The following is a 20,966-nucleotide window of genomic DNA, read 5'->3' as shown; positions in this document are numbered from 1 at the left end:
GATCTTACTTAGAGGACAGAAGAAAAAAAAGGACCATCCCAAATGGTAATAGTCAATAAAAGCCATTTATTTATTCAAGAAATAGGTGTGAAGATGGGGCGCCTGGGTGGCACAGCGGTTAAGCGTCTGCCTTCGGCTCAGGGCGTGATCCCGGCGTTACAGGATCGAGCCCCACGTCAGGCTCCTCCACTATGAGCCTGCTTCTTCCCCTCCCACTCCCCCTGCTTGTGTTCCTTCTCTCGCTGGCTGTCTCTATCTCTGTCAAATAAATAAATAAAAATCTTTAAAAAAAAAAAAAAAAAAAAAAGAAATAGGTGTGAAGAAACTACTGTAAGCCAGGGACTATTCCAGACACTGGAGGTAGATTAGTGAGCAAAACGGACAAAAATCACTACCTTAGAGAAGTTTATATTCTAGCAATAACAGTAACAAAAAATAAGAAGATACGGGCCCTGAGGAAAAAAATGAGCAGGATAAGGACAGTCAGGGTGGGAGAGTTACAAATTTAAACGAGGTGATTAAGAATGGTTTTCATGGGAAGGGAAAATTTGGACAGAGACTTGGAGAAGGTGGTAGGGTAGTGTGGAGGTGTGGGGAGGGGCCTTTCAATCAGCGGCAACGGTCAGGGCGGAACATCTGGTGACAGAGCTGATTCAAATAGGAATGTAGAGAAGTACCCCTAGGTTAAGACTCAGGGTGATCCAAAACATGAAAGGATTTAGATCTCGTACTAAAGCTGTAGCCACCAGACGTACCGTTCATTGTTATTGTCAATCCCCTGCTGCCCTGTATTTAAAGAACATATAAAGAAAGGCAGGTTGAGGACTGTGTTGTTTAGGAAATGATAGATTGGTTTTCAGGTAATACTTAACATATCTTAATTTAAATGGACCTCTTCAGCTTCTTTTAGTAGTGAAATCATTCGTTATCTTACTTGTTTAAGCCAGCTCAAGAATCTTGGCTCACTGTGTTTGAAGAGAAGGGTGGGGACTTGAATGTGAAAGGAGCAGGATCCCTGTTATGTTTCTGTTAAAGTAAGATGATGGGAGTGGTAATGGCTGAGATACAGGGAGTGGTAGAGATGCCAAGGGAAGCAAAGAATGCTGGAGAAAGATAAACCTAGGAAGGAAAAAAGCAAGGGAAAGACAGAGACAAAGAGACAGCTCCAAAGAGAAATATGCAGATAAATGAATGAATACAGATATATGTGGCTTAATATAGTTTATTCTCATACTCAAGAATAGTTAAGTATTAGCGGATCTGTTGGGGGCACCTGGGCGGCTCAGTCGGTTAAGCATCTGACTCTTAAGCATCTGATTCTTGATCTCAGCTCAGGTCTGGCTCTCAGTCAGAGTCGTGAGTTCAAGCCCTGCACTGGGCGTGGAGCCTACTTAAAAAAAGAAAAAAGAAAAAAAATATTTTCAGTAGAGGATCTGTTAATAAAATACGTCAGTTGAACAAAAGGAAAAAAGCTTTATGACTATCTCCATACATGCCAAAATGTAAGTGATGGACGTAATATCTATAACAAATTAATGGAAGGAGATGTTAACATGCAATCACTAGGCAACCTATTACTTGATGGTCATAAAAAGGAGACTCAAGATGTTAAATCTCAACCCTGTTTAGCATTTTTCTGTAAATTACAGCCAATGTAATAACACACGCACACACATTTACACACATATATACTAAGTATGACTATTGAAAAAGGAGAAAATAATTTTCATAATTATCATTATTTTTAGTGAAATGACTACCATTTCTAGGAAACCCAAGAGACATAACAAAATTTTAACAAAAGTAATAAACGATTTATTAAACTGACCAGTTTCAGAATAAACAGACAATATTCAATGGCCTTTCTGTATAACAACGGTAACTATTTAGGGATTGTAAAAGAAAAATCCCGTTTAATTTAATCACAAAAATATGAGAGTAAAAGTAAATGCAAGACGGGGTGCCTGGCTGGCTAAGTCAGAAGCGTGTGCGACTCTTGATCTCGTGGTTGTGAGTTTGAGCCCTGCGTCAAATGAATAAATAAATTAAAACTTTAAAAAAAATAAATACAAGATACAGATAAATGAATGGCCACATAGAAGTAATAGTGGAGGACTTGCCTGTCAGATTTGAAAACATTATAATTAGCTACAATAATTAAAATAGTGTTGGAATTATGGACTAGAGTACATATATCCACAGAACAGAACTGAGAGAATTTAAAAGGAGACTTTAGATTATATGAAAATTCTGTTACCTTTCTATAAGGAAAGTGAAGATTTTTAATAAATGTTGTTTGGAAAATAATGTGAACAATGTGGAAAAAGGTTTGAATTTTATTTCATGCTATATCCAAAAAAATAAATTGCAGATGGAATGAAAGAGCAATGTAAAAAAAGAAATAATGAAACAGCTAGAGGAAAACATAAATTAACCTATACTTTTAAAAATTCCATTGTAATTAACATAGTGTTATATTAGTTTCAGGTGTACAAAATAGTAATTGAACAATTCTGTACATCTCTCAGTGCTCATCACAGTAAGTGTGCTCTTAATCCCTTTCACCCATACCTCTTTTTCTATACCTATTTTTAAAAGAAAAGAGATTCATGAATTTTTAAAAATGGAAAGGCTACTATAAAATAAAAAGATGAAGTTTACTAGATAAAAAAAATTAAACCCCCATATGTGAAAATGTATATATATAAGCAAATTAAATGTCAAGCACCAAACTCCAAAAATTATTTGTAAAATCTGTGCTGAGTGTTAATGGCCTTAATATACAAAGACCTATTACAAATCGTTAACAAAAAGATATTTTAGTAGGAAAATGAGTAAAGAATATGAGCAAACAGCAAAATGAGAAAAATATGGCCGACCAACAAAGAGACAGAATGTGTAATTCAGAACAAAGGAAATGCAGATTAACCAGAAATGAAATTAAATAAAACGCAGAGACCCGGAATAGGCAAAGGCCCGGAGAAGCAAGTAGTGTTGATAATGACGGGAGTGCAAACTGCGGTTTGGCACTGTGTATCAGAAGCCTTCGGACAGTAAATTTACATTGCTTTTATAATTATAAAAATTAAAGCTTTTTTATACCAAAGAGACTAAGGCTTTCATTCAGAGAGTATTCTTTCATTGTTTTTGTGTTTAGGAAGTCATTCCTTCCGTCTCCAAATTGCTGTATATTCATCTTCTCTATGCCAATTTATTTAAATAACTATATAAATACAGGAGGGCATCCCCCCTAGATAATTAAATGCCCTCTGACCAGAAAAGTAAGTGTGTGGTTCAAATAGGATTGGACGAGGGGAAAGCACATTGAATATGTAGTGCTTAACTTCAAAAATATAAGTTGATGTTAATCATAAGGTTATTCAGTCCCTTTCCTCAAATCCGTCTGTAATCACACATGCCTAACATGCTGGAAGGAACTGTCTGAAGGATTCTGGAATTGAAAGAATGACATTGAAGTGCTCTAGCTGGGAGCGCTCATTTCCTTATCTCTCTGCTCTTCCACTCTCAGTTTTATGATCTCTTTTTCCTCCTTGCATTCCTCCAAAATTAAATTTGTGCTATTTCAGACATTTCTCCACGGACAACAACTCTGTCTCAACAAGAAACACAAAGTCCCCAGGTTGTGGTATTTCAACTACTGATCTAGCTGAGATCTCAGAGTCGTGTCTGCTGATTTTGCAAATCATGCTATTAAGGGGATGAGCAGAGCCCTCCACATCCCTTAACTCAAACCTGGAAGGAGGTTATTTTAAGCTGAAACAGCAAAGTGTGTGCCTTATTAGACCTTTAGAACGCAAGTGTTTCCTGGTTGGTAGGGTGCCTGTTTTGGTAATTGGGTAGAGACGACCAAAGTACATACGTACAAATCTTGTTTTGTCAGCTGGTGGTCTAAGGGATATTGGCTTTGTGTCTCTTCTCTCCTTCCAGGGGAGCTTTGTCGCGTGTATGATTGCAATCCTGCGGCAAATGGACGATAGCCACTACGGCCACTATATCAGCACTTTCAAAACCAGGCAAGACATCATTGTAAGTTGTCTTCATTGAGTCCTGATAACTTTAAGACTTCTTATTTTTGGCAAAAAACAAAAACAAAACTGAGCATCATGAGTCCAGAATTCCCTTCCCATCCACCTCCAGTGCTGGATGGCTGTCCACAGTGAGTACCAAAGGGAAAGGGTTGATCCTTATTTTCTCTCTGAGATAGCTTTTGGTATCTATCAAAACATGTACCAAGAGGCCCTCACTCAGCCTCCTGAGTCTCTTGGATTTAGAGAGAACCCTCATTTGGAACCATTTGGGGGATCTTTTTGCTCTCAGAAGAGAGTAGTACCTCATTTTCAGGGATCGTAGTTACGCCATGGCAGGGATTCTAGGAGGCAGAGCTGTGCACGGTACTGCTTTGAAGATGTGGTTGTGTCATCCTTTTCAGTATTCCCTGGAAAGGGAAAGAAGGAGAGGTCATACTTGCCCCTTCTAACATCTGTATTCCCCAGAGGGTGAATATCAGTCACCTTCAGTTGACGATATTCTGTTCTCTTTTGTTTTCAACAAGAAAATTGTTCTCATGATTACTGCTCAGCATTACAACCAAAAGTTGCCCAAGATGCAAAGTTCGGCCTCTGGCTGCTTCCCCAGGATCTTCCCCTCAGGGAATTGTTAGTGGCTGTTAACAAGTCCCTGAAAGTATCATCTTATCTTATAAAGCAGTGGGCTGGACATGGCAGGATCAGCAGTCCAATGTCCTCTTGCTCTAGTCCTTGCTGTGGACAGTCTCCCACCACCCGTGAATGTTTCAGTCTTCTTTATGCTCTGGATTTTCTACTTTCTGTCTATACTATACTGGTAGCATGCGGCCTGTATACCCAAGGATATCCAGCTCCTTCTCTGCCAGTCACCTTCCTTTCTGTGAGGTCCACATGGTGGAAAAACACACAAGGAACAGCAGAGAGAATGCTATTTAATAGTAGTAATAGTAGTAGTGGATCCAGTGATGAACCACATGGCTTAATCTGGAGGCCTCCATGAGCCTGCACTTAAGCCATGCTCTGGCCGGCAGCATGGTACAGGGACCCGTAGCCATACGTCGCTGTGCCTGCAGAGACCAAGAGCGAGAGAATTAGGAACAGAAGAGGGGAGGGTGGAGATGGAAGCTGGGGGTAACAGTGTTTCTCCTCCATAGGCAGAAGGTGTAGTGGGTTTAAAAACACAGGCTTTAGTACATCTAGGTCTGGGTTTGAATTCTAGCCATCCTGCTTCCTTCTATGAAATTTTGGCCCAGCAATTTAACTTCGCTAACACTCAGGTTCCTTGTCTATAAGATAGTACCTATTTCGAGGGTTAACGTAAATGAGTATTGATCGAATCAACACCTGGTAATTACTGAGCTTTGTGCTTGGCATGTGGTTAATGCCTATGAAGCTAGCTATTTATAATAGTAATTTTATTATTGTCATGTAAAATAAAGTTAACATAGAAATAGTTTAGTGACTCTTTAAAAACTTCCTTCAGAAAGCAGGTAGAATAAGGGAAATTGTACTAAATTCAAGCTCTTGACAATTTGGTTCTATTAAGTAAACAAACAAAAAAAAACCAGGTTTAACTCCTGTCTTCCAGAACAAGGTAAGCTCTTTCCCCTGTATTATCTAACTAAGAAAGGATTATTATCCGCATGAGGGAACTATTGTCATTAGGGGCAAGCCTGTGGCTACAGCTAGGTCGTTTGACTTCCAGGGGATTGTCCTTTCCCGCTCTTCTGCTTTCTGAGTAAATCACTTGGAAGACTTTGGGAAGTGGGAGATAGAGTAAGGCCTGAGACAATCTGTGCATTGCCTTTATTATATACCATCACTGTTTACAATTCAGTTAGATTACCGAGAGTGGAATGTAGAATCGGCATTGGGAGTGGGTATCCTGCCTCTAAACGTAATCCTTGCTTCAGAAGCCACGAATTCTTACTGATTTAAGAGAGTTAATAGAATAGTTAATAAATGGTGGATATACTTCAAATGTATGATGAAAAAATTTAAAACTCATGAAATATGCCTGTGATTTGAGAATTGAGAATAGAAAAGTTTGACTCTCCATTGAACTGGAGGAAGAGTCAAGGGTCACACAGACTTCACAGCCAGGATTGTTCCCAACCCGGCGCTGTGTAGCATCCCGAGCGCCGGAAGTCGGCCATCTTGCCCACTGTCTGGAAGGAACATCGTTAGAAATAGAACCCAGGCTGCCTGCTTCCCAAGTCCCGCATTCCTTCTGCTACATGATGTAATTCATGAGATAGAACCCTGCGGTTTAGTGCCAGAGGAATTGGCCTGGATTTTCAACTCAGGAATCCAAGTGGAAAAATGTCTAAATTTAACTAACTAATAAATAAAATCTTTCAGAACTTTTTAGCTTTGAATTTTAGTCCACATTGTCCTAAGTTGCTTTTTGCTCAGTCTCCTTTTGCGTCGAATAGCTATTCTGCAGATACTGTGCTCTGTGTTCGTTATTAGTTATTATTGTCATCGCGACCCACTGCTACTGACACTTTTTAAGGACCCTTTAGGCTCCTTCCCCCAGGCTACTCATGGGAACATTCCTGGAATAGGAAGAATCATGACTTTGCTTTTTATTTATAGCAGTTTTCTTCTGTTCTAATAATAATAAAGGAGAATTGGGCTCAGAGTTACAAGAAGTATCACAATTGCTGGTAAATTCATTTTAAGTGCAGTAGATCTATTCGGACAGACCTGGCAGCAGAGGCCTAGACACCATGGCTCTAAATTTGGGGTCCGGAACCCCAAGTTCTCTTTCCCTCTCTCCCACTGCCTAGCTTCTGTGGCCTTAAGCAAGTGTTTTACCTTCTCACAGCCTCAGTTTTATCATTTATAAAATGTGGACAGCTTTTTTGTCCTTGTCAGATCCCCAAAAGCCCTTATTAAAAAGATAGGCTGTCATCAGGGGCAAGGGACATCTTGTTCTGATGCCACGCTCCCTCTCATCACCTCGTTTTCCCCCAAACGTTCCTCCTCTGTTCTCTGCAGGACTTCCTCATGGAGACTTTCATCATGTTTAAGGATCTGATTGGAAAGAATGTCTACGCCAAAGACTGGATGGTCATGAATATGACACAGAGCAGGTAAGACGCTCCGGGGCCAGGCCTGAGGCCTTTGACTCTGAATACTTGGCTCTCATGACCAGGTGACCTGTTATCTGACCTTCAGAGAGTGCTTTTATATCTCTTGGCAGGACATCATGCTCAGTAGAGTAAGGAGCCTCCTGTTGCTGGAATGCTGGTTCTGGGCTCGCGTTCTTGCTTTCCCCCTGGGCTGTTGCAGCTGCCCTGCCTTGGGCTCTTGGCTGGGATATAATCTCCTCATTGTCCTCCTGTCCACCTCCTCCCCAGCTCTCCCATAGCACCCTTCCGTGGCTCCATGTGGCCTTCATCATCATGACAGGCAGGGCCTCTGTGGCCTGGCCCACCCCGCTTTTCTAGCTTTACCTTCTGCTATTTCCCTCGATATACAGCCTGCACTCCAACCAAACTGGCCTCTTCCTGGTCCCTGGACATTTTTTGTGTTTTCTGTTGGGTTTCTTACACCTGCCGTGTCTTCCCGCATAACCGCTGGCTGTCAGCTTGCCACCATTCAACGTCCTTCTCAAATGTCATCTCCAGAGGAAGCCTTTCAGACCTGGAGGTGGCATTCTCTTCCTTTGATGTCCCGTACCTCTTTGACACCCCCTCCGCCAAGTTCTCCATATTCTTGGTTGGGTCATGGTGACCCCCATGCAAGTAACCCCCACCAAGTTGTAAACATCTTAAGACCAGGAACCCTCTCTTTCAAGGCAAAACCTAAGCCAGTTCTTTGTAATTGTTGGACCATAACAAATACTTGGTGAATGGGAGCAAAATGAACTAAATATAGATATTTTTTCAGAGTTTCAGAATTATATACACATATATACATACACATATATGTACACATAAGTATATGAAATAAGACTTCAAAATTATATATATATACAGATAATAAAATTTCAGAATTTTTTTAAAAGAACTAAATAAAGTAAATCATTCTAAGAGTTGTTAACTCCACATACCTGATTAGAAAAACCCTTCCCAGATTAAAGAAAAACTCCTGTCAGTATCACCAGACTTGGAAAGAGAAGCATCGCAGTGGAGTGCGAGGAGCCCTTCCTGAGGCTCAGGGGACCTGGTTGATGTACCCTCAAGTGGCTGAATTGTGATGCAGCCTGGAGTGGCTCTTGTAGGCAGTTCTAGAAACTGCACTTGAGTGTCCTTTGCAGTCCGCTCTGGTGTTGCTCTCTGGTGACCTTGATAGAGCTAACGGTCTCGTGTTGCCGAGTCCAGGTTTAGATTGCTTCAGTTTTTCACGTGGATGGTAGACATTTGGAAGAGCAGAAAGTTCCCTTCTTTATCTGGTATTTTCCTCCCACAGAGTTTTCCTCCGTGCGATAAATCAGTTTACGGAGGTTCTCACAAGATTCTTCATGGATCAGACAAGCTTTGAACTTCAGGTAAGCATGCTGCTCACCTAGGAGGCTCCTCGAACTCTCAGCCACCCTGAGAGAACTGTGGCATTTTGGAAAATGTCACTTCAGATTTTATCATTTTCAAGTGCAAACAGTTTTCTTGTTTTTCTCCTTTCCCTAAAGCACACATTCCTGTCACTCTGTCCTCCAGACACAATCAATTAGAGTTTTATTTTTCTTTCTGTATAACTAATACAGGTTAAAAAAAAAAAAAGTAGTAGTAGAAAATATGGTTAAGGAAAAAGAAAAAAATTGAAAGACAAATAGTCCTACCCTCTGCTGTTACCATAACACAAATACACATATACACATGTGCTTGCAGATGGACACGCAGACATTTCTCTGCCTGCAAGTGGTTTCATTTCTAAGGAGAGGTTCGTATACACACTTGTGTGAAAATCCAAAGTGGTAGTGAAACAGGTGACCCCTAGCTCCATCTTCATTCATCCAACAAATATTAGAGTATTTATAGGCACAGGGCACCATTCTAGGCCCCGGTGAAGGCAGACACGTTCCCCGCTCCCATGGTGCAGACAGTTCGTTGGTGATGTGCTTTTGCTGTATCATGTGGCTTTGTTTATATCTGGGGAACTTTAACAGTGGAGAGTCATCGGAAGAGAAGATGATATATGCGTTTATAAATACATCTGTATGTGTGTGTGTCTGTATGAGCTAAAATGGAATATCTATATTTGCTAGTTAGGCGTTATATATATAATATATATAATAAATTATATATATATGCCAAAATGGAATCAAGCTGTGCAGTTCTTTGGCAACCTATTAATATAATCTTTTCTATCATCTTTTCAATGATATTAAATGTTTTCACAGTATTTTTAATGTCTGAGTACAGTCCGTTGCATGGCCCGGCCATGATTTATTTAACCAAATACTTCTTATGAACATTTAGGTTGTTTCCATCTTCTGTTATTTAAATAACACTGTGAAGGCCTTCGTTGCTTTAAATATTTTTAAATACCCATGATTATTTTGCCAGGATAAAGTCCTAAAGTATTTACTATTTCAGAAGTTTGGCAGAATTTTAAGGCTTTTGATACATATTGCCAAACTACTTACTATAAATAGGTGCACTTCTTGGCGGCAGTTTTCCCCTATCTCAGGAGTAAAGACAAATAGAATAGTCTGGATTAAAAAAAAAAAAAAGCTTAATAGTGAGTGTTAAAACTTTCAGGGCTGAATAATTGAGACACGAGAAAGAAAAAGGGGCCTGGTGGATTTTATTTTGTTTTTTTCCTTTGAGTAAATTTCTACCATGTGGCACTGTTTTACTCTGACCCATATTAATGTTATTTTCTGTTGCTTTTCACCCACACGATCAATGTTGAGCAGCTCTGGAACAATTACTTCCATTTGGCCGTAGCATTTCTCACCCACGAGTCCCTGCAGCTTGAAACCTTCTCTCAAGCCAAGCGCAACAAAATTGTCAAAAAGTAAGTGTCCTCTTAAGAAATTGCTTAAGATTGGCAAGGTGATTCTTCCATTTCTATTTTTTTTTAAGATTTTATTTATTTATTTGAAAGAGAGCTCAAGCATTGGGGAGAAGGAGAGAGAGAAGCAGACTCCCTGCCAAGCAGGAAGCCCGATGCAGAACTCGATCCCAGGACCCCAGGATCATGACCTGAGCTGAAGGCAGACACTTAACTGACTGAACCACCAGGCGCCCCAATTCTTCCATTTCTGTTCAGAGCAGGATTTTTGGTATCACAGAAACATTAACTGTTCAGGGGCTCCCCATGTTGTTGATGAGATCAGTCTTAATAGAATAATTTAATAAGCTTCAAATTTCCTCTAATTCACATCTCTTTTCTCAAGGCCCCCTTCATTTTCCCATCAACCGTCACAATTTTTTTTTTTTTAGAGATTTTATTTATTTTTGAGAGAGAGAGCACAAGCAGGGGGAACGGCAAGCAGAGGGAGAAGCAGGCTCCCCGCTGAGCAGGGAGCCCAATGTGGGACTTGATCCCAGGACGCTGGGATCATGACCTGAGCCGAAGGCAGATGCTTAACCAACTGAGCTACCCCAGTGCCCCAACCGTCACGTTTTAAAATATGGAATCCATGCTTGGAGAGCACCGAGGCTGGCCAGTACTCCCATCTCCAAGAACTGCTGTCCATCTGCTGGCTGTTTACCCGCATTGCAGGCACGGCGCCTCTCCCACTCACGCTTCACAAAGCCACACTGTTTCATCTCTCGGTCAGTTCAGCAGAGGAGCCAAGACTAACACATCCCCTAAAAATGCCCTCCAGATTCCTGGCTTGGAATTCGACGTGGACATATGACCAAGAGCAATGAGAGATTTAGGGAAGCTTTTCATTGCTTTCCTTTCCGGTCTGTTTCAGAGTTCACGGAGAGCCTGGAAACTCAAGGCTGTGTAGTTAAATAGAACGTGAGAAATGTGTCATTTAAAGGCTGTGAAATTTGAGCTCTGTTCCCTTGCCGGGATGTCTGGGATTCTAGGCAAATTATTTGGTATCCGTCTACCCCTGGTTTCTTCCTAAAACACTGAGATCCGTGGCTCAGAGAGTGAGATTTAAATCTCAGAGATAAAAGTAGAACCGGTTTTATGGATTTCCCTGTGGGGTGGGTATGGAGAGAAAATTGATTTTTAAGATATCTTAATCTTATTCTTTAAACTATCTTAAATGACATGACTTCTTTCAAGGATGGATTTGATTTTGGTCAAACAATCAAAAGTGAAGTTAGTTGACACCAAGTCTGATAAATAAAGTGGCTACTTAGGCTTAGTGATTCTGGTTTTGATCAGAGAGAATTGTGACTAAGTACAGGCTGTATAAAATATATATGCATATGGGCAGAGGTGCACCTTGGGAAAACATTTTTATTAATGTTATAGAAATATGAATTAGATTGCATGGTGCACTGGGTGTTATACACAACTAATGAATCATCGAGCCTTACATCGAAAACCGGGGATGTACTGTATGGTGACTAACATAATATAATAAAAAATCATTATTAAAAAAAAAAAAAAAGAAATATGAATTAGTTTTTTTCAAGATTTCTCTTATTTTTAGTAGAAGTAGCATCGACAGCAGTATTAATAAACAATAGTAGTTATCATTTATTGTATATTATGTGCCAGACATTAGTTACATATGCTTACCTAATATAAATAATAAAATTAGGTGTTTGAGTTAAAATGGAATAGTAAGAGAAGTTTGTTTTTGTTTTTTGTTTTGTTTTTGTAGAGAAGTCTTTATTTATTTATTTATTTTTATGAGAGGTCTTTAAACAAGAGTTTTATACTGGTTTCTGAAGGCATTTACAAAGGACGAATTTGAAAACAATGTTTGGTGCAGTGAGTAGAAAATGTCACAGTGTGGTTGTAGGATGGACCGTAAGTCCCTATTAGAGTTCCGTGGGAACGTCGGCCACATGGAGTTTGACCCACCCTGTTTCCAGTTTTCCCAGCCCCTGGCCTCTGGTCGTGGCTGGGGTAGCCTCGGGCCTGTGTATTCTTAAAGAGATATCCAGGTGATTTTGATTCATCTCCAGCCACGAGCCACTGTCTAGATCAATGTTTCTTTCTCTCTGTTTTCTTTATCGACCCCTTTAAGGAACCTTTTCAGAAATTGGTTTTCCAGTCACACACCCCCAAAATACTAACACCACAGATACATATCCTGCATGTCTGTTTATGTATTCTGTGTATATCTGTACTTCATCCATAACAACAGTGAGCCTTCTGTGCCCCCAAGGACCACCTTTCACCCCTCCGGGGACAACACCCCCCCACTGAGAAGGTATATCTAGAGCCTCTCAGTGTGAGGACTTTGCAGAACGTACTGGTGTGCAGGTGGGTTACTCAGCTAAAAAAGTATGAAGTCAGCATTTTGTTAGACATCAGCCACACGACTATGTAAATCACCTCATTCCCTTCCTTTTCATTGGTGCTTGCTGTGTTTTGTTTTTTCTTTGCTTAACGGCGACCAGAGCACTCCTCACCCTTCTCCCTTCAGTCAGTTTGACAATTTCACTTCTCAGTTATTTTTCAGTGTTCGCATTTGGCCCCCTCCTGCTAGTAAAGTCCCCCTCTCCATGTGGCCCAGTTCTCTTTGGGGGTTCTTTTCGGTATTGACTGCATCTCTTAAAGTGACCTTGCCTCAAACCTGTCGTAAATGTGACCGAGAGGAGCAGCAGGCTGTTCTTACTTACCTCATCATTTTAATATATGTACTCATTTCCACTACAGATCTTTTTCTTGTTTATGGTCTTCTTCCTAGATACGGGGACATGAGGAAGGAAATCGGCTTCAGAATCCGGGACATGTGGTATAACCTGGGTGAGTGTACGATGTTGAAATGGCCACGCACATCTATGTAATAAGCACCCCATGATTGGTTCTTTGGAATTTATTTTCCAGTAACCCTGAGACTTCTTTGTGTGTCTCGAAGTGAAAGTTGACTTGGGAGGTCTTGTATTATGACATCTACATGTTATCAGAATATAATATTTAGTCACTCACTTCTGAATTGAGTTGATTCACCCACATGACCTTTTCCTTTTCTTCTGGCCCCGTGGAGGAACGTGGTGATGTTTGACTTCCAGTGAAATCACTTTTTAATATCCTCACTTACTTTCATTTCAGGTCCCCACAAAATCAAATTTATCCCCTCCATGGTGGGTCCCATTCTGGAGGTCACCCTGACCCCTGAGGTCGAGCTCCGGAAAGCCACCATCCCCATTTTCTTTGACATGATGCAGTGTGAGTTCAACTTTAGCGGGAACGGCAATTTCCATATGGTAAGAAGTGGTAGAACTGGAATCTTCCAAACGTGCAGATAGTCAGCTCTTGCTTGCTTGCTTTCTCTATAGAGAAACAGTAGCCCAAGTATTACAAATCCAGGGTGGTCTAAGAACTATTAACTTTTCATTTTGTAAAGCAGTTTGAGATAGAATTGGATATTGTATCCCATGATCTTTTTGCTACATGTGTTTCCTAAAACAACACTGCATCTCTGGTTAATTAAAATTTGACATCACACATCTTAATCCTATCTGTTGCGGTATAGCTGAGAAAATAATGCCGTGGATTGGGGGAGTGATGCGGTGGTCTCTTATTTTGAGGCCTCCCTCAAAGGAAGAAAGGGTATTTTTTTTTCTGCAATGTAAAGCAACATAAGACTAGTTTAGAGCATTTCGATAGAGCCCTGGTACATGATTAATAGATGTGGACGATCTTCCCCTAGAATATGGTGGAAAGCGTTCACAGGTCAGTAAAGCGGTTGGGTCGAATCTAGAAAGGTTGGTTGGGTGTCTTACATGTCCTCTTCTAAGGATACCTGGCATTCTCCTGTGAAAATTCTGACTCTGCTTTCAGTTTGAGAACGAGTTAATCACGAAGCTGGACCAAGAGGTAGAAGGGGGCAGAGGAGATGAACAGTACAAGGTCCTTCTGGAAAAACTGTGAGTATTTCAGAAACAAAGTCTCAGGTTGATGCGTCATAGAGTGATGGAGAGAAGCAGGCTTCTGCTGCCCTTATAGACTAGTCGAGTAGATCCAGAAGCACTGGGCTCACCACCACAAATGGTCCTCGGTGGGGTTAATGGAGTTGACACCAGCCACTGCTGACATTTGTTTGTCTGAGCGAGCCAAATGTCCATGTTTTCCTGGCCAGCCCGGCCCCTCGAGAACAGAGCAGATGGAGGAGAAGGGGGAGATGTACAGAGCGACGGCATTTTGCCCAGTGTTTGAATCGCTGAACTTCACCAAACGTGCTCTCGCCTCTAATTATGGCTTCAAAGAACCATTTTAAAGGAGGAAGGAAAAAATATTTCAAAGTCCACTTTACCTTTCAAAATACCTTATGCCCTATAGAAGGCCTCTAAGAACACCTGTTTTATCTCCAGCCGGGTTGGTCTTTGCACTGCCCTACCCACCTCCCCCACATCTTACGTCTCCGTTCCCTCCTGTTCTCACAGTATCACCGCCACTCCCTACCCACCCACACATAGCCCACACACCCCTCTTGCCCTCTGAATTCTCCTTTGCACATATGGGATTACAACATAAAAAGGTGGTTAAAAACACTTGGATGTTGGAGGTGGAGAAACCTTCAAATCTCCTTTTCACCATATCCCAGGAGCATGACTTTGTGCAAGTGTTCTGACCTTTCTGATGGCTCTCTTTTTTTCATCCACACGAATACCGTGTACACTTTGGTATTGGCTGAGGATAAAATGAGGCGATGCATTAGCATAGCCTCTGTTACCAAGCCCGTGCTGACGGAGCATCGCTGCCGTGGGTTTGTGCTGGTCACTGCTACCATCCTCAAGCCCTCCATCATCCATGGTGCTCACTGTCTGAGCCTACTTATTCCTTGGGTTCTCTGAGCCTTTGTGATACTGACCGGCTGCGTCACCTGTTGATTGGGTATATGCCCCTGTCATTTTGTTGTCCACTTCTTTTGTGGGCGTGACGCACACTATACTGTGCTTGGGGACAGGGACTCCCAACTCTGTTTTCTTTTTTGTTTTTTAAGATTTAAGGAGCCAGCACACTGGGTGCTCAGAAATGGAACTGAATTGATGACTCAGCTGTATTTTCAAGAACCAGAACTCTTTTAGTTTGCTTTTAGTGGATGACAAGATCTGTTCGTTCATCTTTTAAGTCTGCCTGTTTGAGCTTCAAACCCTCCCACATCATCACTCTTGTAATTCGGATCCCGTACAGGAATTAAATGGAGAAAGTACATACATATACACACACAATTTACAAATGATAAACTACCCTTTTTTTTTTTAAATCCCAAGCTGATTTTTCACTGCAAGAGCTTCTTTTTTTTCCTTCATTCTTCCCGAATCACTAACTCAGAAAAATAGGACTACACATATCTCCAGTGTTCAAGAATATTCCTAAAGTCTGGGCTAATTCTTTGAGCCTATTTCTCTCTCTCTTTTTCTCTTGTTCTCTGAGTTTTCTTCTAGTTGTCAAACCAAAGAAGCCCCTATAGAAGGTGCTTGCTCTATTTGGGTACAACAGGAAAAGGTTTAAATCAAAAATTTATCCTCAGCTCATTTATTTGTAAGTTTGCATTCTTGTTGTTGCTAAATAGCACTTCCGTCTGAAGAGGACTGCGTATGGATATGCACTAGATTCTAGGGTCCTCAAGACCGGGCGCTGATCCAAGGCTTTCCAGAATGCCTGCAGGATGCTCTGAAGTGCTAGGCTTTAGGGAGAATAAAGACATAGAAAGGTGGTCTCTTTCAGTTTCAGTAGAGTGATCAGATAGCATACATAACACTTTTGGGCCAAGGTTCTAGATTCTGTGGTATCGACAAAAGACAAAAACAAAAAACAAGTACAGATAGAAGTTTAAAGATGGGCATTGTGGGCTGGAGTTCTAAGTGACAGTGGGACTTGAGCCAAAGCCCTGAAGACAATGTAGGGCTTGAGTCAGCAGGAGGGACAGCATAAGCAAAGCCCTGGCATACGTTGGCCTTGCACAGAAGGGTGTGTGTCTCCTGGTCTGGCGCCACCTGCTGCCAGGACCTTGGACAGTGCTCATTAACACTGCTGGAATGACAGACAGTATGCAACACGGGTATTTTTCTCTACTGCCACCCTTCCAGGCTCCTAGAACATTGCCGGAAACATAAATACCTCTCTGCCTCTGGAGAAGTTTTCGCATTCCTGGTCAGCAGCTTGCTAGAGCACCTGTTGGACTACAGAACCATTATCATGCATGACGAGAGCAAGGAGAACCGCATGAGCTGTACTGTGAACGTGCTGGTAGGTGTCAGGCCCCCGCATTGGCGAGAGGGCACTGCTGGGCCACCCCTGCAAGCGTAGCTCAGCTCTGAGTAGATCTCCCAGGCACAAAGGTACCCTGGGGCCACCTGTATGGCGTCTATGTCCTGCTGAGTCTAATTGGAACTGCTGACTCAGCTCTGGGCTCAGATATCAGGTCCCACAGACATGGGGATGGAAAGTGAAACATAAGCTCTTGGCTCAGCTCTTACTCGAAGGCCATCCTTCACCTTTTTCTCTGTCTTGTTTATATGTGGTTGCTTTGTTGTTGGAAATATTGCATCAGAAACACTATACTGTGAGGAGAGAGTTTATGGAATCCTCATGGTGGTAGAACTCTGTGGTCTTGCCTTTCCCTAAATATATGTAACCGGGACCACAGACCTCAGAAGTTTAGTCTGCTGTGCATTCCTCTGTGCATTAATATAAATGAAGAGCCTGACTCCAGTGACCCTTTGAGAAAAAAAAAGACCATTAGCTGACTTGAGTATCAGTTGGCTATCTCACTTAGAGAGTTTCCTTCACGTTTTTTAGAGGCATGGTCCTGAAAAAATTCTTCAACTTATCTTTATAAATAGTCACTGCCTTTCTTTGTGGGGTATTTGTTAAAGGAAAACAATAACCTCTGGAAAAGTGACACTGTTGAAAAACAAAAGTAGTGGTTTGGCCATTTCCGTGGCTAGCTTCTCCATAACCTTTGACTTACGTTGGTATTTTTGCCCCTCTTTTTTTTTTTTTTTTTGATAGAATTTTTATAAAGAAAAGAAGAGAGAGGACATATATATAAGGTAAGCTGGAGGAGATTTCTGCTTTTGCCATTTATGTCATGGCTTTATTATTTATTTCTTCAGTAAGCAAATACTAAGCCCCAACACCATGCTTTGAGAGACATCAGAAAGTAGGTGATATGCCCCCTTCCCCCTGAAAAGGTAAACTCTTTAGACAGACGCTTAAGTACAGTCTGAGGGAGTTTAAAGGGGGGATGGTGTTGGGATTCCGGGGAAGGATAGAAGCCTGGCCAGAGCAGTTAGGAAAGTCTGCATAGGGCAGAGGCATGGATGGACAGGTGTCTTCTGTCAAGGACCATCAGCCTGGGATGCTGGAAGCCCTGAGCATGAAACAAACTTTAACTATATGCATTTTCTTGGGGAGAGATTCCATAGCTCTTGCTAGCTTCCCAAAGGGGTCCATGACATTTAAAAAAAAAGTTAAGCCCCACCACCTTAAAGGAAAAGTACAAAGGAGAGTAGATGGAGTGGAAAAGACACACAGACAGAAGCAGCAGAGAGGGACAGAGGGAGGGGAAGACAGGAAGGGATGGATTCCTTTGTCTATGAGAAAGGAGTAGGGGAGGAAAGATGGGGAAGCAGGCTGCGGCCTGGTTGCAGAATGAGCTGAACCCGAGTGGCAGAATGCCTCCTCCCTCCCCTTCTGACCAGGTACTTGTACAAGCTGCGGGATTTGCACCGAGACTCCGAAAACTACACAGAAGCGGCCTACACCCTCCTCCTCCATGCCGAGCTACTGCAGGTAAGTGCATCAGGGTTGCCTTTTTCCCTTGGGTGGAAGTCAGCTGCCTAAGCCCTTTGGGACCAAATCCTGCACGCTTCATGATTTTGGATGGGAAGAAGCCTTATTCAGGGGAGATCCTTTTATCCAAGAGCAGTTGTATGCCTTCTAAACAGGCACAGCTAATCTTCTGACCACGGTTGGGAAAATGTCGATTATCATTTGTTTAAAAATCCTTCAGAAGCAGAGCACAGCTTGTGGGCTTTCAGTAATTAATTGACCATCTAATTGAAGAAGCAAAATACACGTCGATTAATATATGTAAAAAGAAAATTGTAGAACTGCCAGGAAATGATTGTAAACAAATATAGCAGCACTTCCCTATTTACACTCTCTTGCAAAGTCAAAGCAGTATGCCGTGGATATGGATACACCTATATGTCATGGATCCAAATGATGATTTCTAGCTGTGACCAGTCCTCTAACTCTGCATTCATGTATGAACTGTTCTTTCCACGTCGCGATCTCGGAGCTGCTAATAGACAGCTTGCACTTCTCACACAGTAACAGAAGCTGTCATTCCCCACGGAGCTCTTGGATCCATTCCCACTCTCTTCTTTCTTCCCACTTTGCTAAAGGGCACCTCAGTCTACTCAGGCTCTCAGGCAATTACCTGTTGTCATCTTTTATTCACCTTCCCACACTGAGGCCAAGCTAGAATTGAGGACCTGTAGCGTCTGTGAACACCTCTCTCAAGGCACAAACTTACCCTTTTTTCTTTTTTTTTTTTTTTTTCTGTGGTGGGAACAATTAAGATCTAGTCTCCTAGAAAATTTGAAGTTTATGATACAGTATTGTTGTCTGTAATCACTGTGCATTAGATGTCCAGGATTTATTTATGCTCTGGCTATCCTTGCACCCTTCAGTAACATCTCCCCAGTGCCCCTGCCCCCCAACCCCCTGGTAACTACCACTGTGCCCTCTGTTTTCATGTGTTTGGCTTTTTTTAGAGTCCATATGTAAGAGCTATCATATAGTATTAGTCGTTGTCTGTCTGGCTTGTTTCACATGTAATACCCTCAAGGTCCATCCGTCTTGCCCAGAATGGCAGGATTTCCTTCTTTCTCGTGGCTGAATGATATCCCATTGCGTATATATCCCACACCTCCTTTATCCATTGTTGGACGCTTAGGTTGTTTCCATGTCTTGGCTACTGTGAATAATGCTGCAGTGAACACAGGAGTGCAGACATCTTTTAGGGATCCTGATTTTATCTCCTTCTATCCACTTTTCTTTACTTCATTGCTGCTGTCCTGATCCATTGTCTCTCCCCTAGAGCATGACGGTAGCCCCCTGTTACATCTCCCTGTCTCCATTCTTGCCCCTAGCAATTAATTTTCTGGTATAATTTAATTTTTATACTAAAATAGCACGTGTGCATTGTTCTTAGCTTTGTCATTAAAAACAGGAGTCCTCTGCCTCACCACTTCCCAGGGCAGCCGTTCACAATTTGTACTCAAGTTCAGGGCACTAAAACGCCTATTGCATATGGGATGGCGGGAGGGCTTGTTGACTGTGGAATGATCACAAAGAGATTCCGCTGTGTCAGGGACTGTAGGTCTTTTCATCTGTGCTCTCAGAAAGTTAAACTCCCTACCCTGGCATAAAGTATGAGGTGTGGATGCAACTTGTTCTCCCCAGCTAGCTACTGAATTTGGGGGTGCTGTTTATTAAGTATAGTCCGTATTTTCCTCATTGGGATGGTATTCCATCTTTATCATGTAGTAAATTGCTGAACAAGACAAGTCTCTTACCGGATTGCCTCTACTTTTGCATGGTCTGAATGAACGCTGTTCACGCACCAGGACCACACTGTTTTTTGATGGGACGTTTTACTACCTGGTAGTTACTCTTCATTGCTGTTCTTTTCTCAGAGTTTTCTGCCCTATTCATTTTGTTTGTTTTTCCATATGGACTTTGGAATCATGAGTTAAAACATTGATATAGGAAGAATTTCCCCTGTTTATGGAGTAGCATTTTCTTATCCAAAAACATGATATGACTTTCCATTTGTTGAAGTCTGTTTTTGTGCCCTTCAATGGTGTGTTAAACTTTTTGTATAGAAGTCTTGCATATTCCTTGTTATGTTGATTCCTAGGTATCTTTTCTTTTTAATTTAATTATGGTAAGATACACAGAACATAACATTTACTGTTTTAACCATTTTAAGTGGACCGTTCAGTGGCCTTAAGTACGTTCACATTGTTTTGCCTGGATATCTTCTCATTGGGGTTTATTCTTGTTGGCGTCTTCTCTCTTCAGCATGGTTATCTATTCCTGGGAAATCCATCTCTAAATTATTTCTATATTTGCTAATTTTTATGCTGCTACTGAATTCTCTCATTACCTGTGATAGTCGTTCAGTCGGCACGCTTTGGGAAGGCATGAATTATGAAGAATACAGTCTTTGTTTGCACACGGTCATAGTTTTACCCCTTCCTTCCCATTTTTATACTTCTAATTTTTTTCTTCCATCCTGTTGTCTGAGTAATACCGTCAGTGACCAGCAGTTGTGCCGGTCGGCACTTCGCCCCCTTCCTGACTGTTTACAGGAATGCTTCACGTGGTTGCCCATTCGGTGTGACACTCGTTTTGAAGCTTGTGTTTAATAATCTAAACAATATGGCCAAATCAAAAATATATACAAATATGTCTGTGACTTTTATCAGCTGAATATGTGTTACACTAATCTCCCTTAGTTAATTGACTTAATTAATCAAGGTATTACATTAATCTCTTCTGTTCCTTTTGTTTGTTTTTCAGTGGTCTGATAAACCCTGTGTACCCCATTTGCTTCAGAGGGACAGTTACTATGTCTATACCCAGCAGGAGCTTAAAGAGAAGCTGTATCAAGAAATCATATCATACTTTGACAAAGGCAAAGTGAGTATTGGGCTGTCTTTTTGTATTAGGGAAAGGAAGAAATTGGCTGCAATGTTGCAGTGCTGTTCTGATGCTGACTACCGACAGTACAGTTCCCTCTGGTTAGGGAGATAGTCCCGAGTAAGACAGCCCTCACTTCAGACACCAGCCACAGTTCAG

At 41.6% G+C, this 20,966-nt stretch overlaps 1 protein-coding gene and 1 long non-coding RNA gene across 5 annotated transcripts in view; one reads left to right on the top strand and one right to left on the bottom strand.

Annotated features, from left to right (window-relative positions):
* DOCK5 (dedicator of cytokinesis 5) overlaps positions 1 to 20,966 on the top strand; it is a 211,381-nt gene that overhangs the window by 154,969 nt on the left and 35,446 nt on the right. For 3 of the 4 annotated variants that reach the window (XM_087866608.1, XM_045774031.2, XM_045774033.2), the window contains 11 exons: positions 3,949 to 4,047; positions 7,050 to 7,144; positions 8,466 to 8,544; positions 9,913 to 10,013; positions 12,829 to 12,887; positions 13,194 to 13,348; positions 13,926 to 14,011; positions 16,178 to 16,337; positions 17,103 to 17,143; positions 17,795 to 17,885; positions 20,688 to 20,807. In XM_087866608.1, the coding sequence (XP_087722734.1) occupies positions 3,949 to 4,047; positions 7,050 to 7,144; positions 8,466 to 8,544; positions 9,913 to 10,013; positions 12,829 to 12,887; positions 13,194 to 13,348; positions 13,926 to 14,011; positions 16,178 to 16,337; positions 17,103 to 17,143; positions 17,795 to 17,885; positions 20,688 to 20,807 (1,086 nt within the window). The remainder of the gene's footprint in view (positions 1 to 3,948; positions 4,048 to 7,049; positions 7,145 to 8,465; positions 8,545 to 9,912; positions 10,014 to 12,828; positions 12,888 to 13,193; positions 13,349 to 13,925; positions 14,012 to 16,177; positions 16,338 to 17,102; positions 17,144 to 17,794; positions 17,886 to 20,687; positions 20,808 to 20,966) is intronic. The other variant, XM_045774032.2, reaches the window with a different exon arrangement.
* Positions 1,205 to 8,319, bottom strand: LOC148109114 (uncharacterized). The gene is made up of 3 exons (XR_015726541.1): positions 8,107 to 8,319; positions 4,352 to 4,456; positions 1,205 to 1,390 (listed from the first exon to the last, which is right to left on the bottom strand). It is a non-coding gene; the product is annotated as an uncharacterized LOC148109114 (long non-coding RNA).

Source organism: Ursus americanus, chromosome 13, assembly GCF_024610735.1.
Source record: "Ursus americanus isolate L20-20 chromosome 13, mUrsAme1.1.p, whole genome shotgun sequence".
Taxonomy (NCBI): Eukaryota; Metazoa; Chordata; class Mammalia; order Carnivora; family Ursidae; genus Ursus; species Ursus americanus.
The sequence above is the reverse complement of the archived record's forward strand: the minus strand, read 5'-3'. Positions and strand labels throughout refer to the sequence as shown.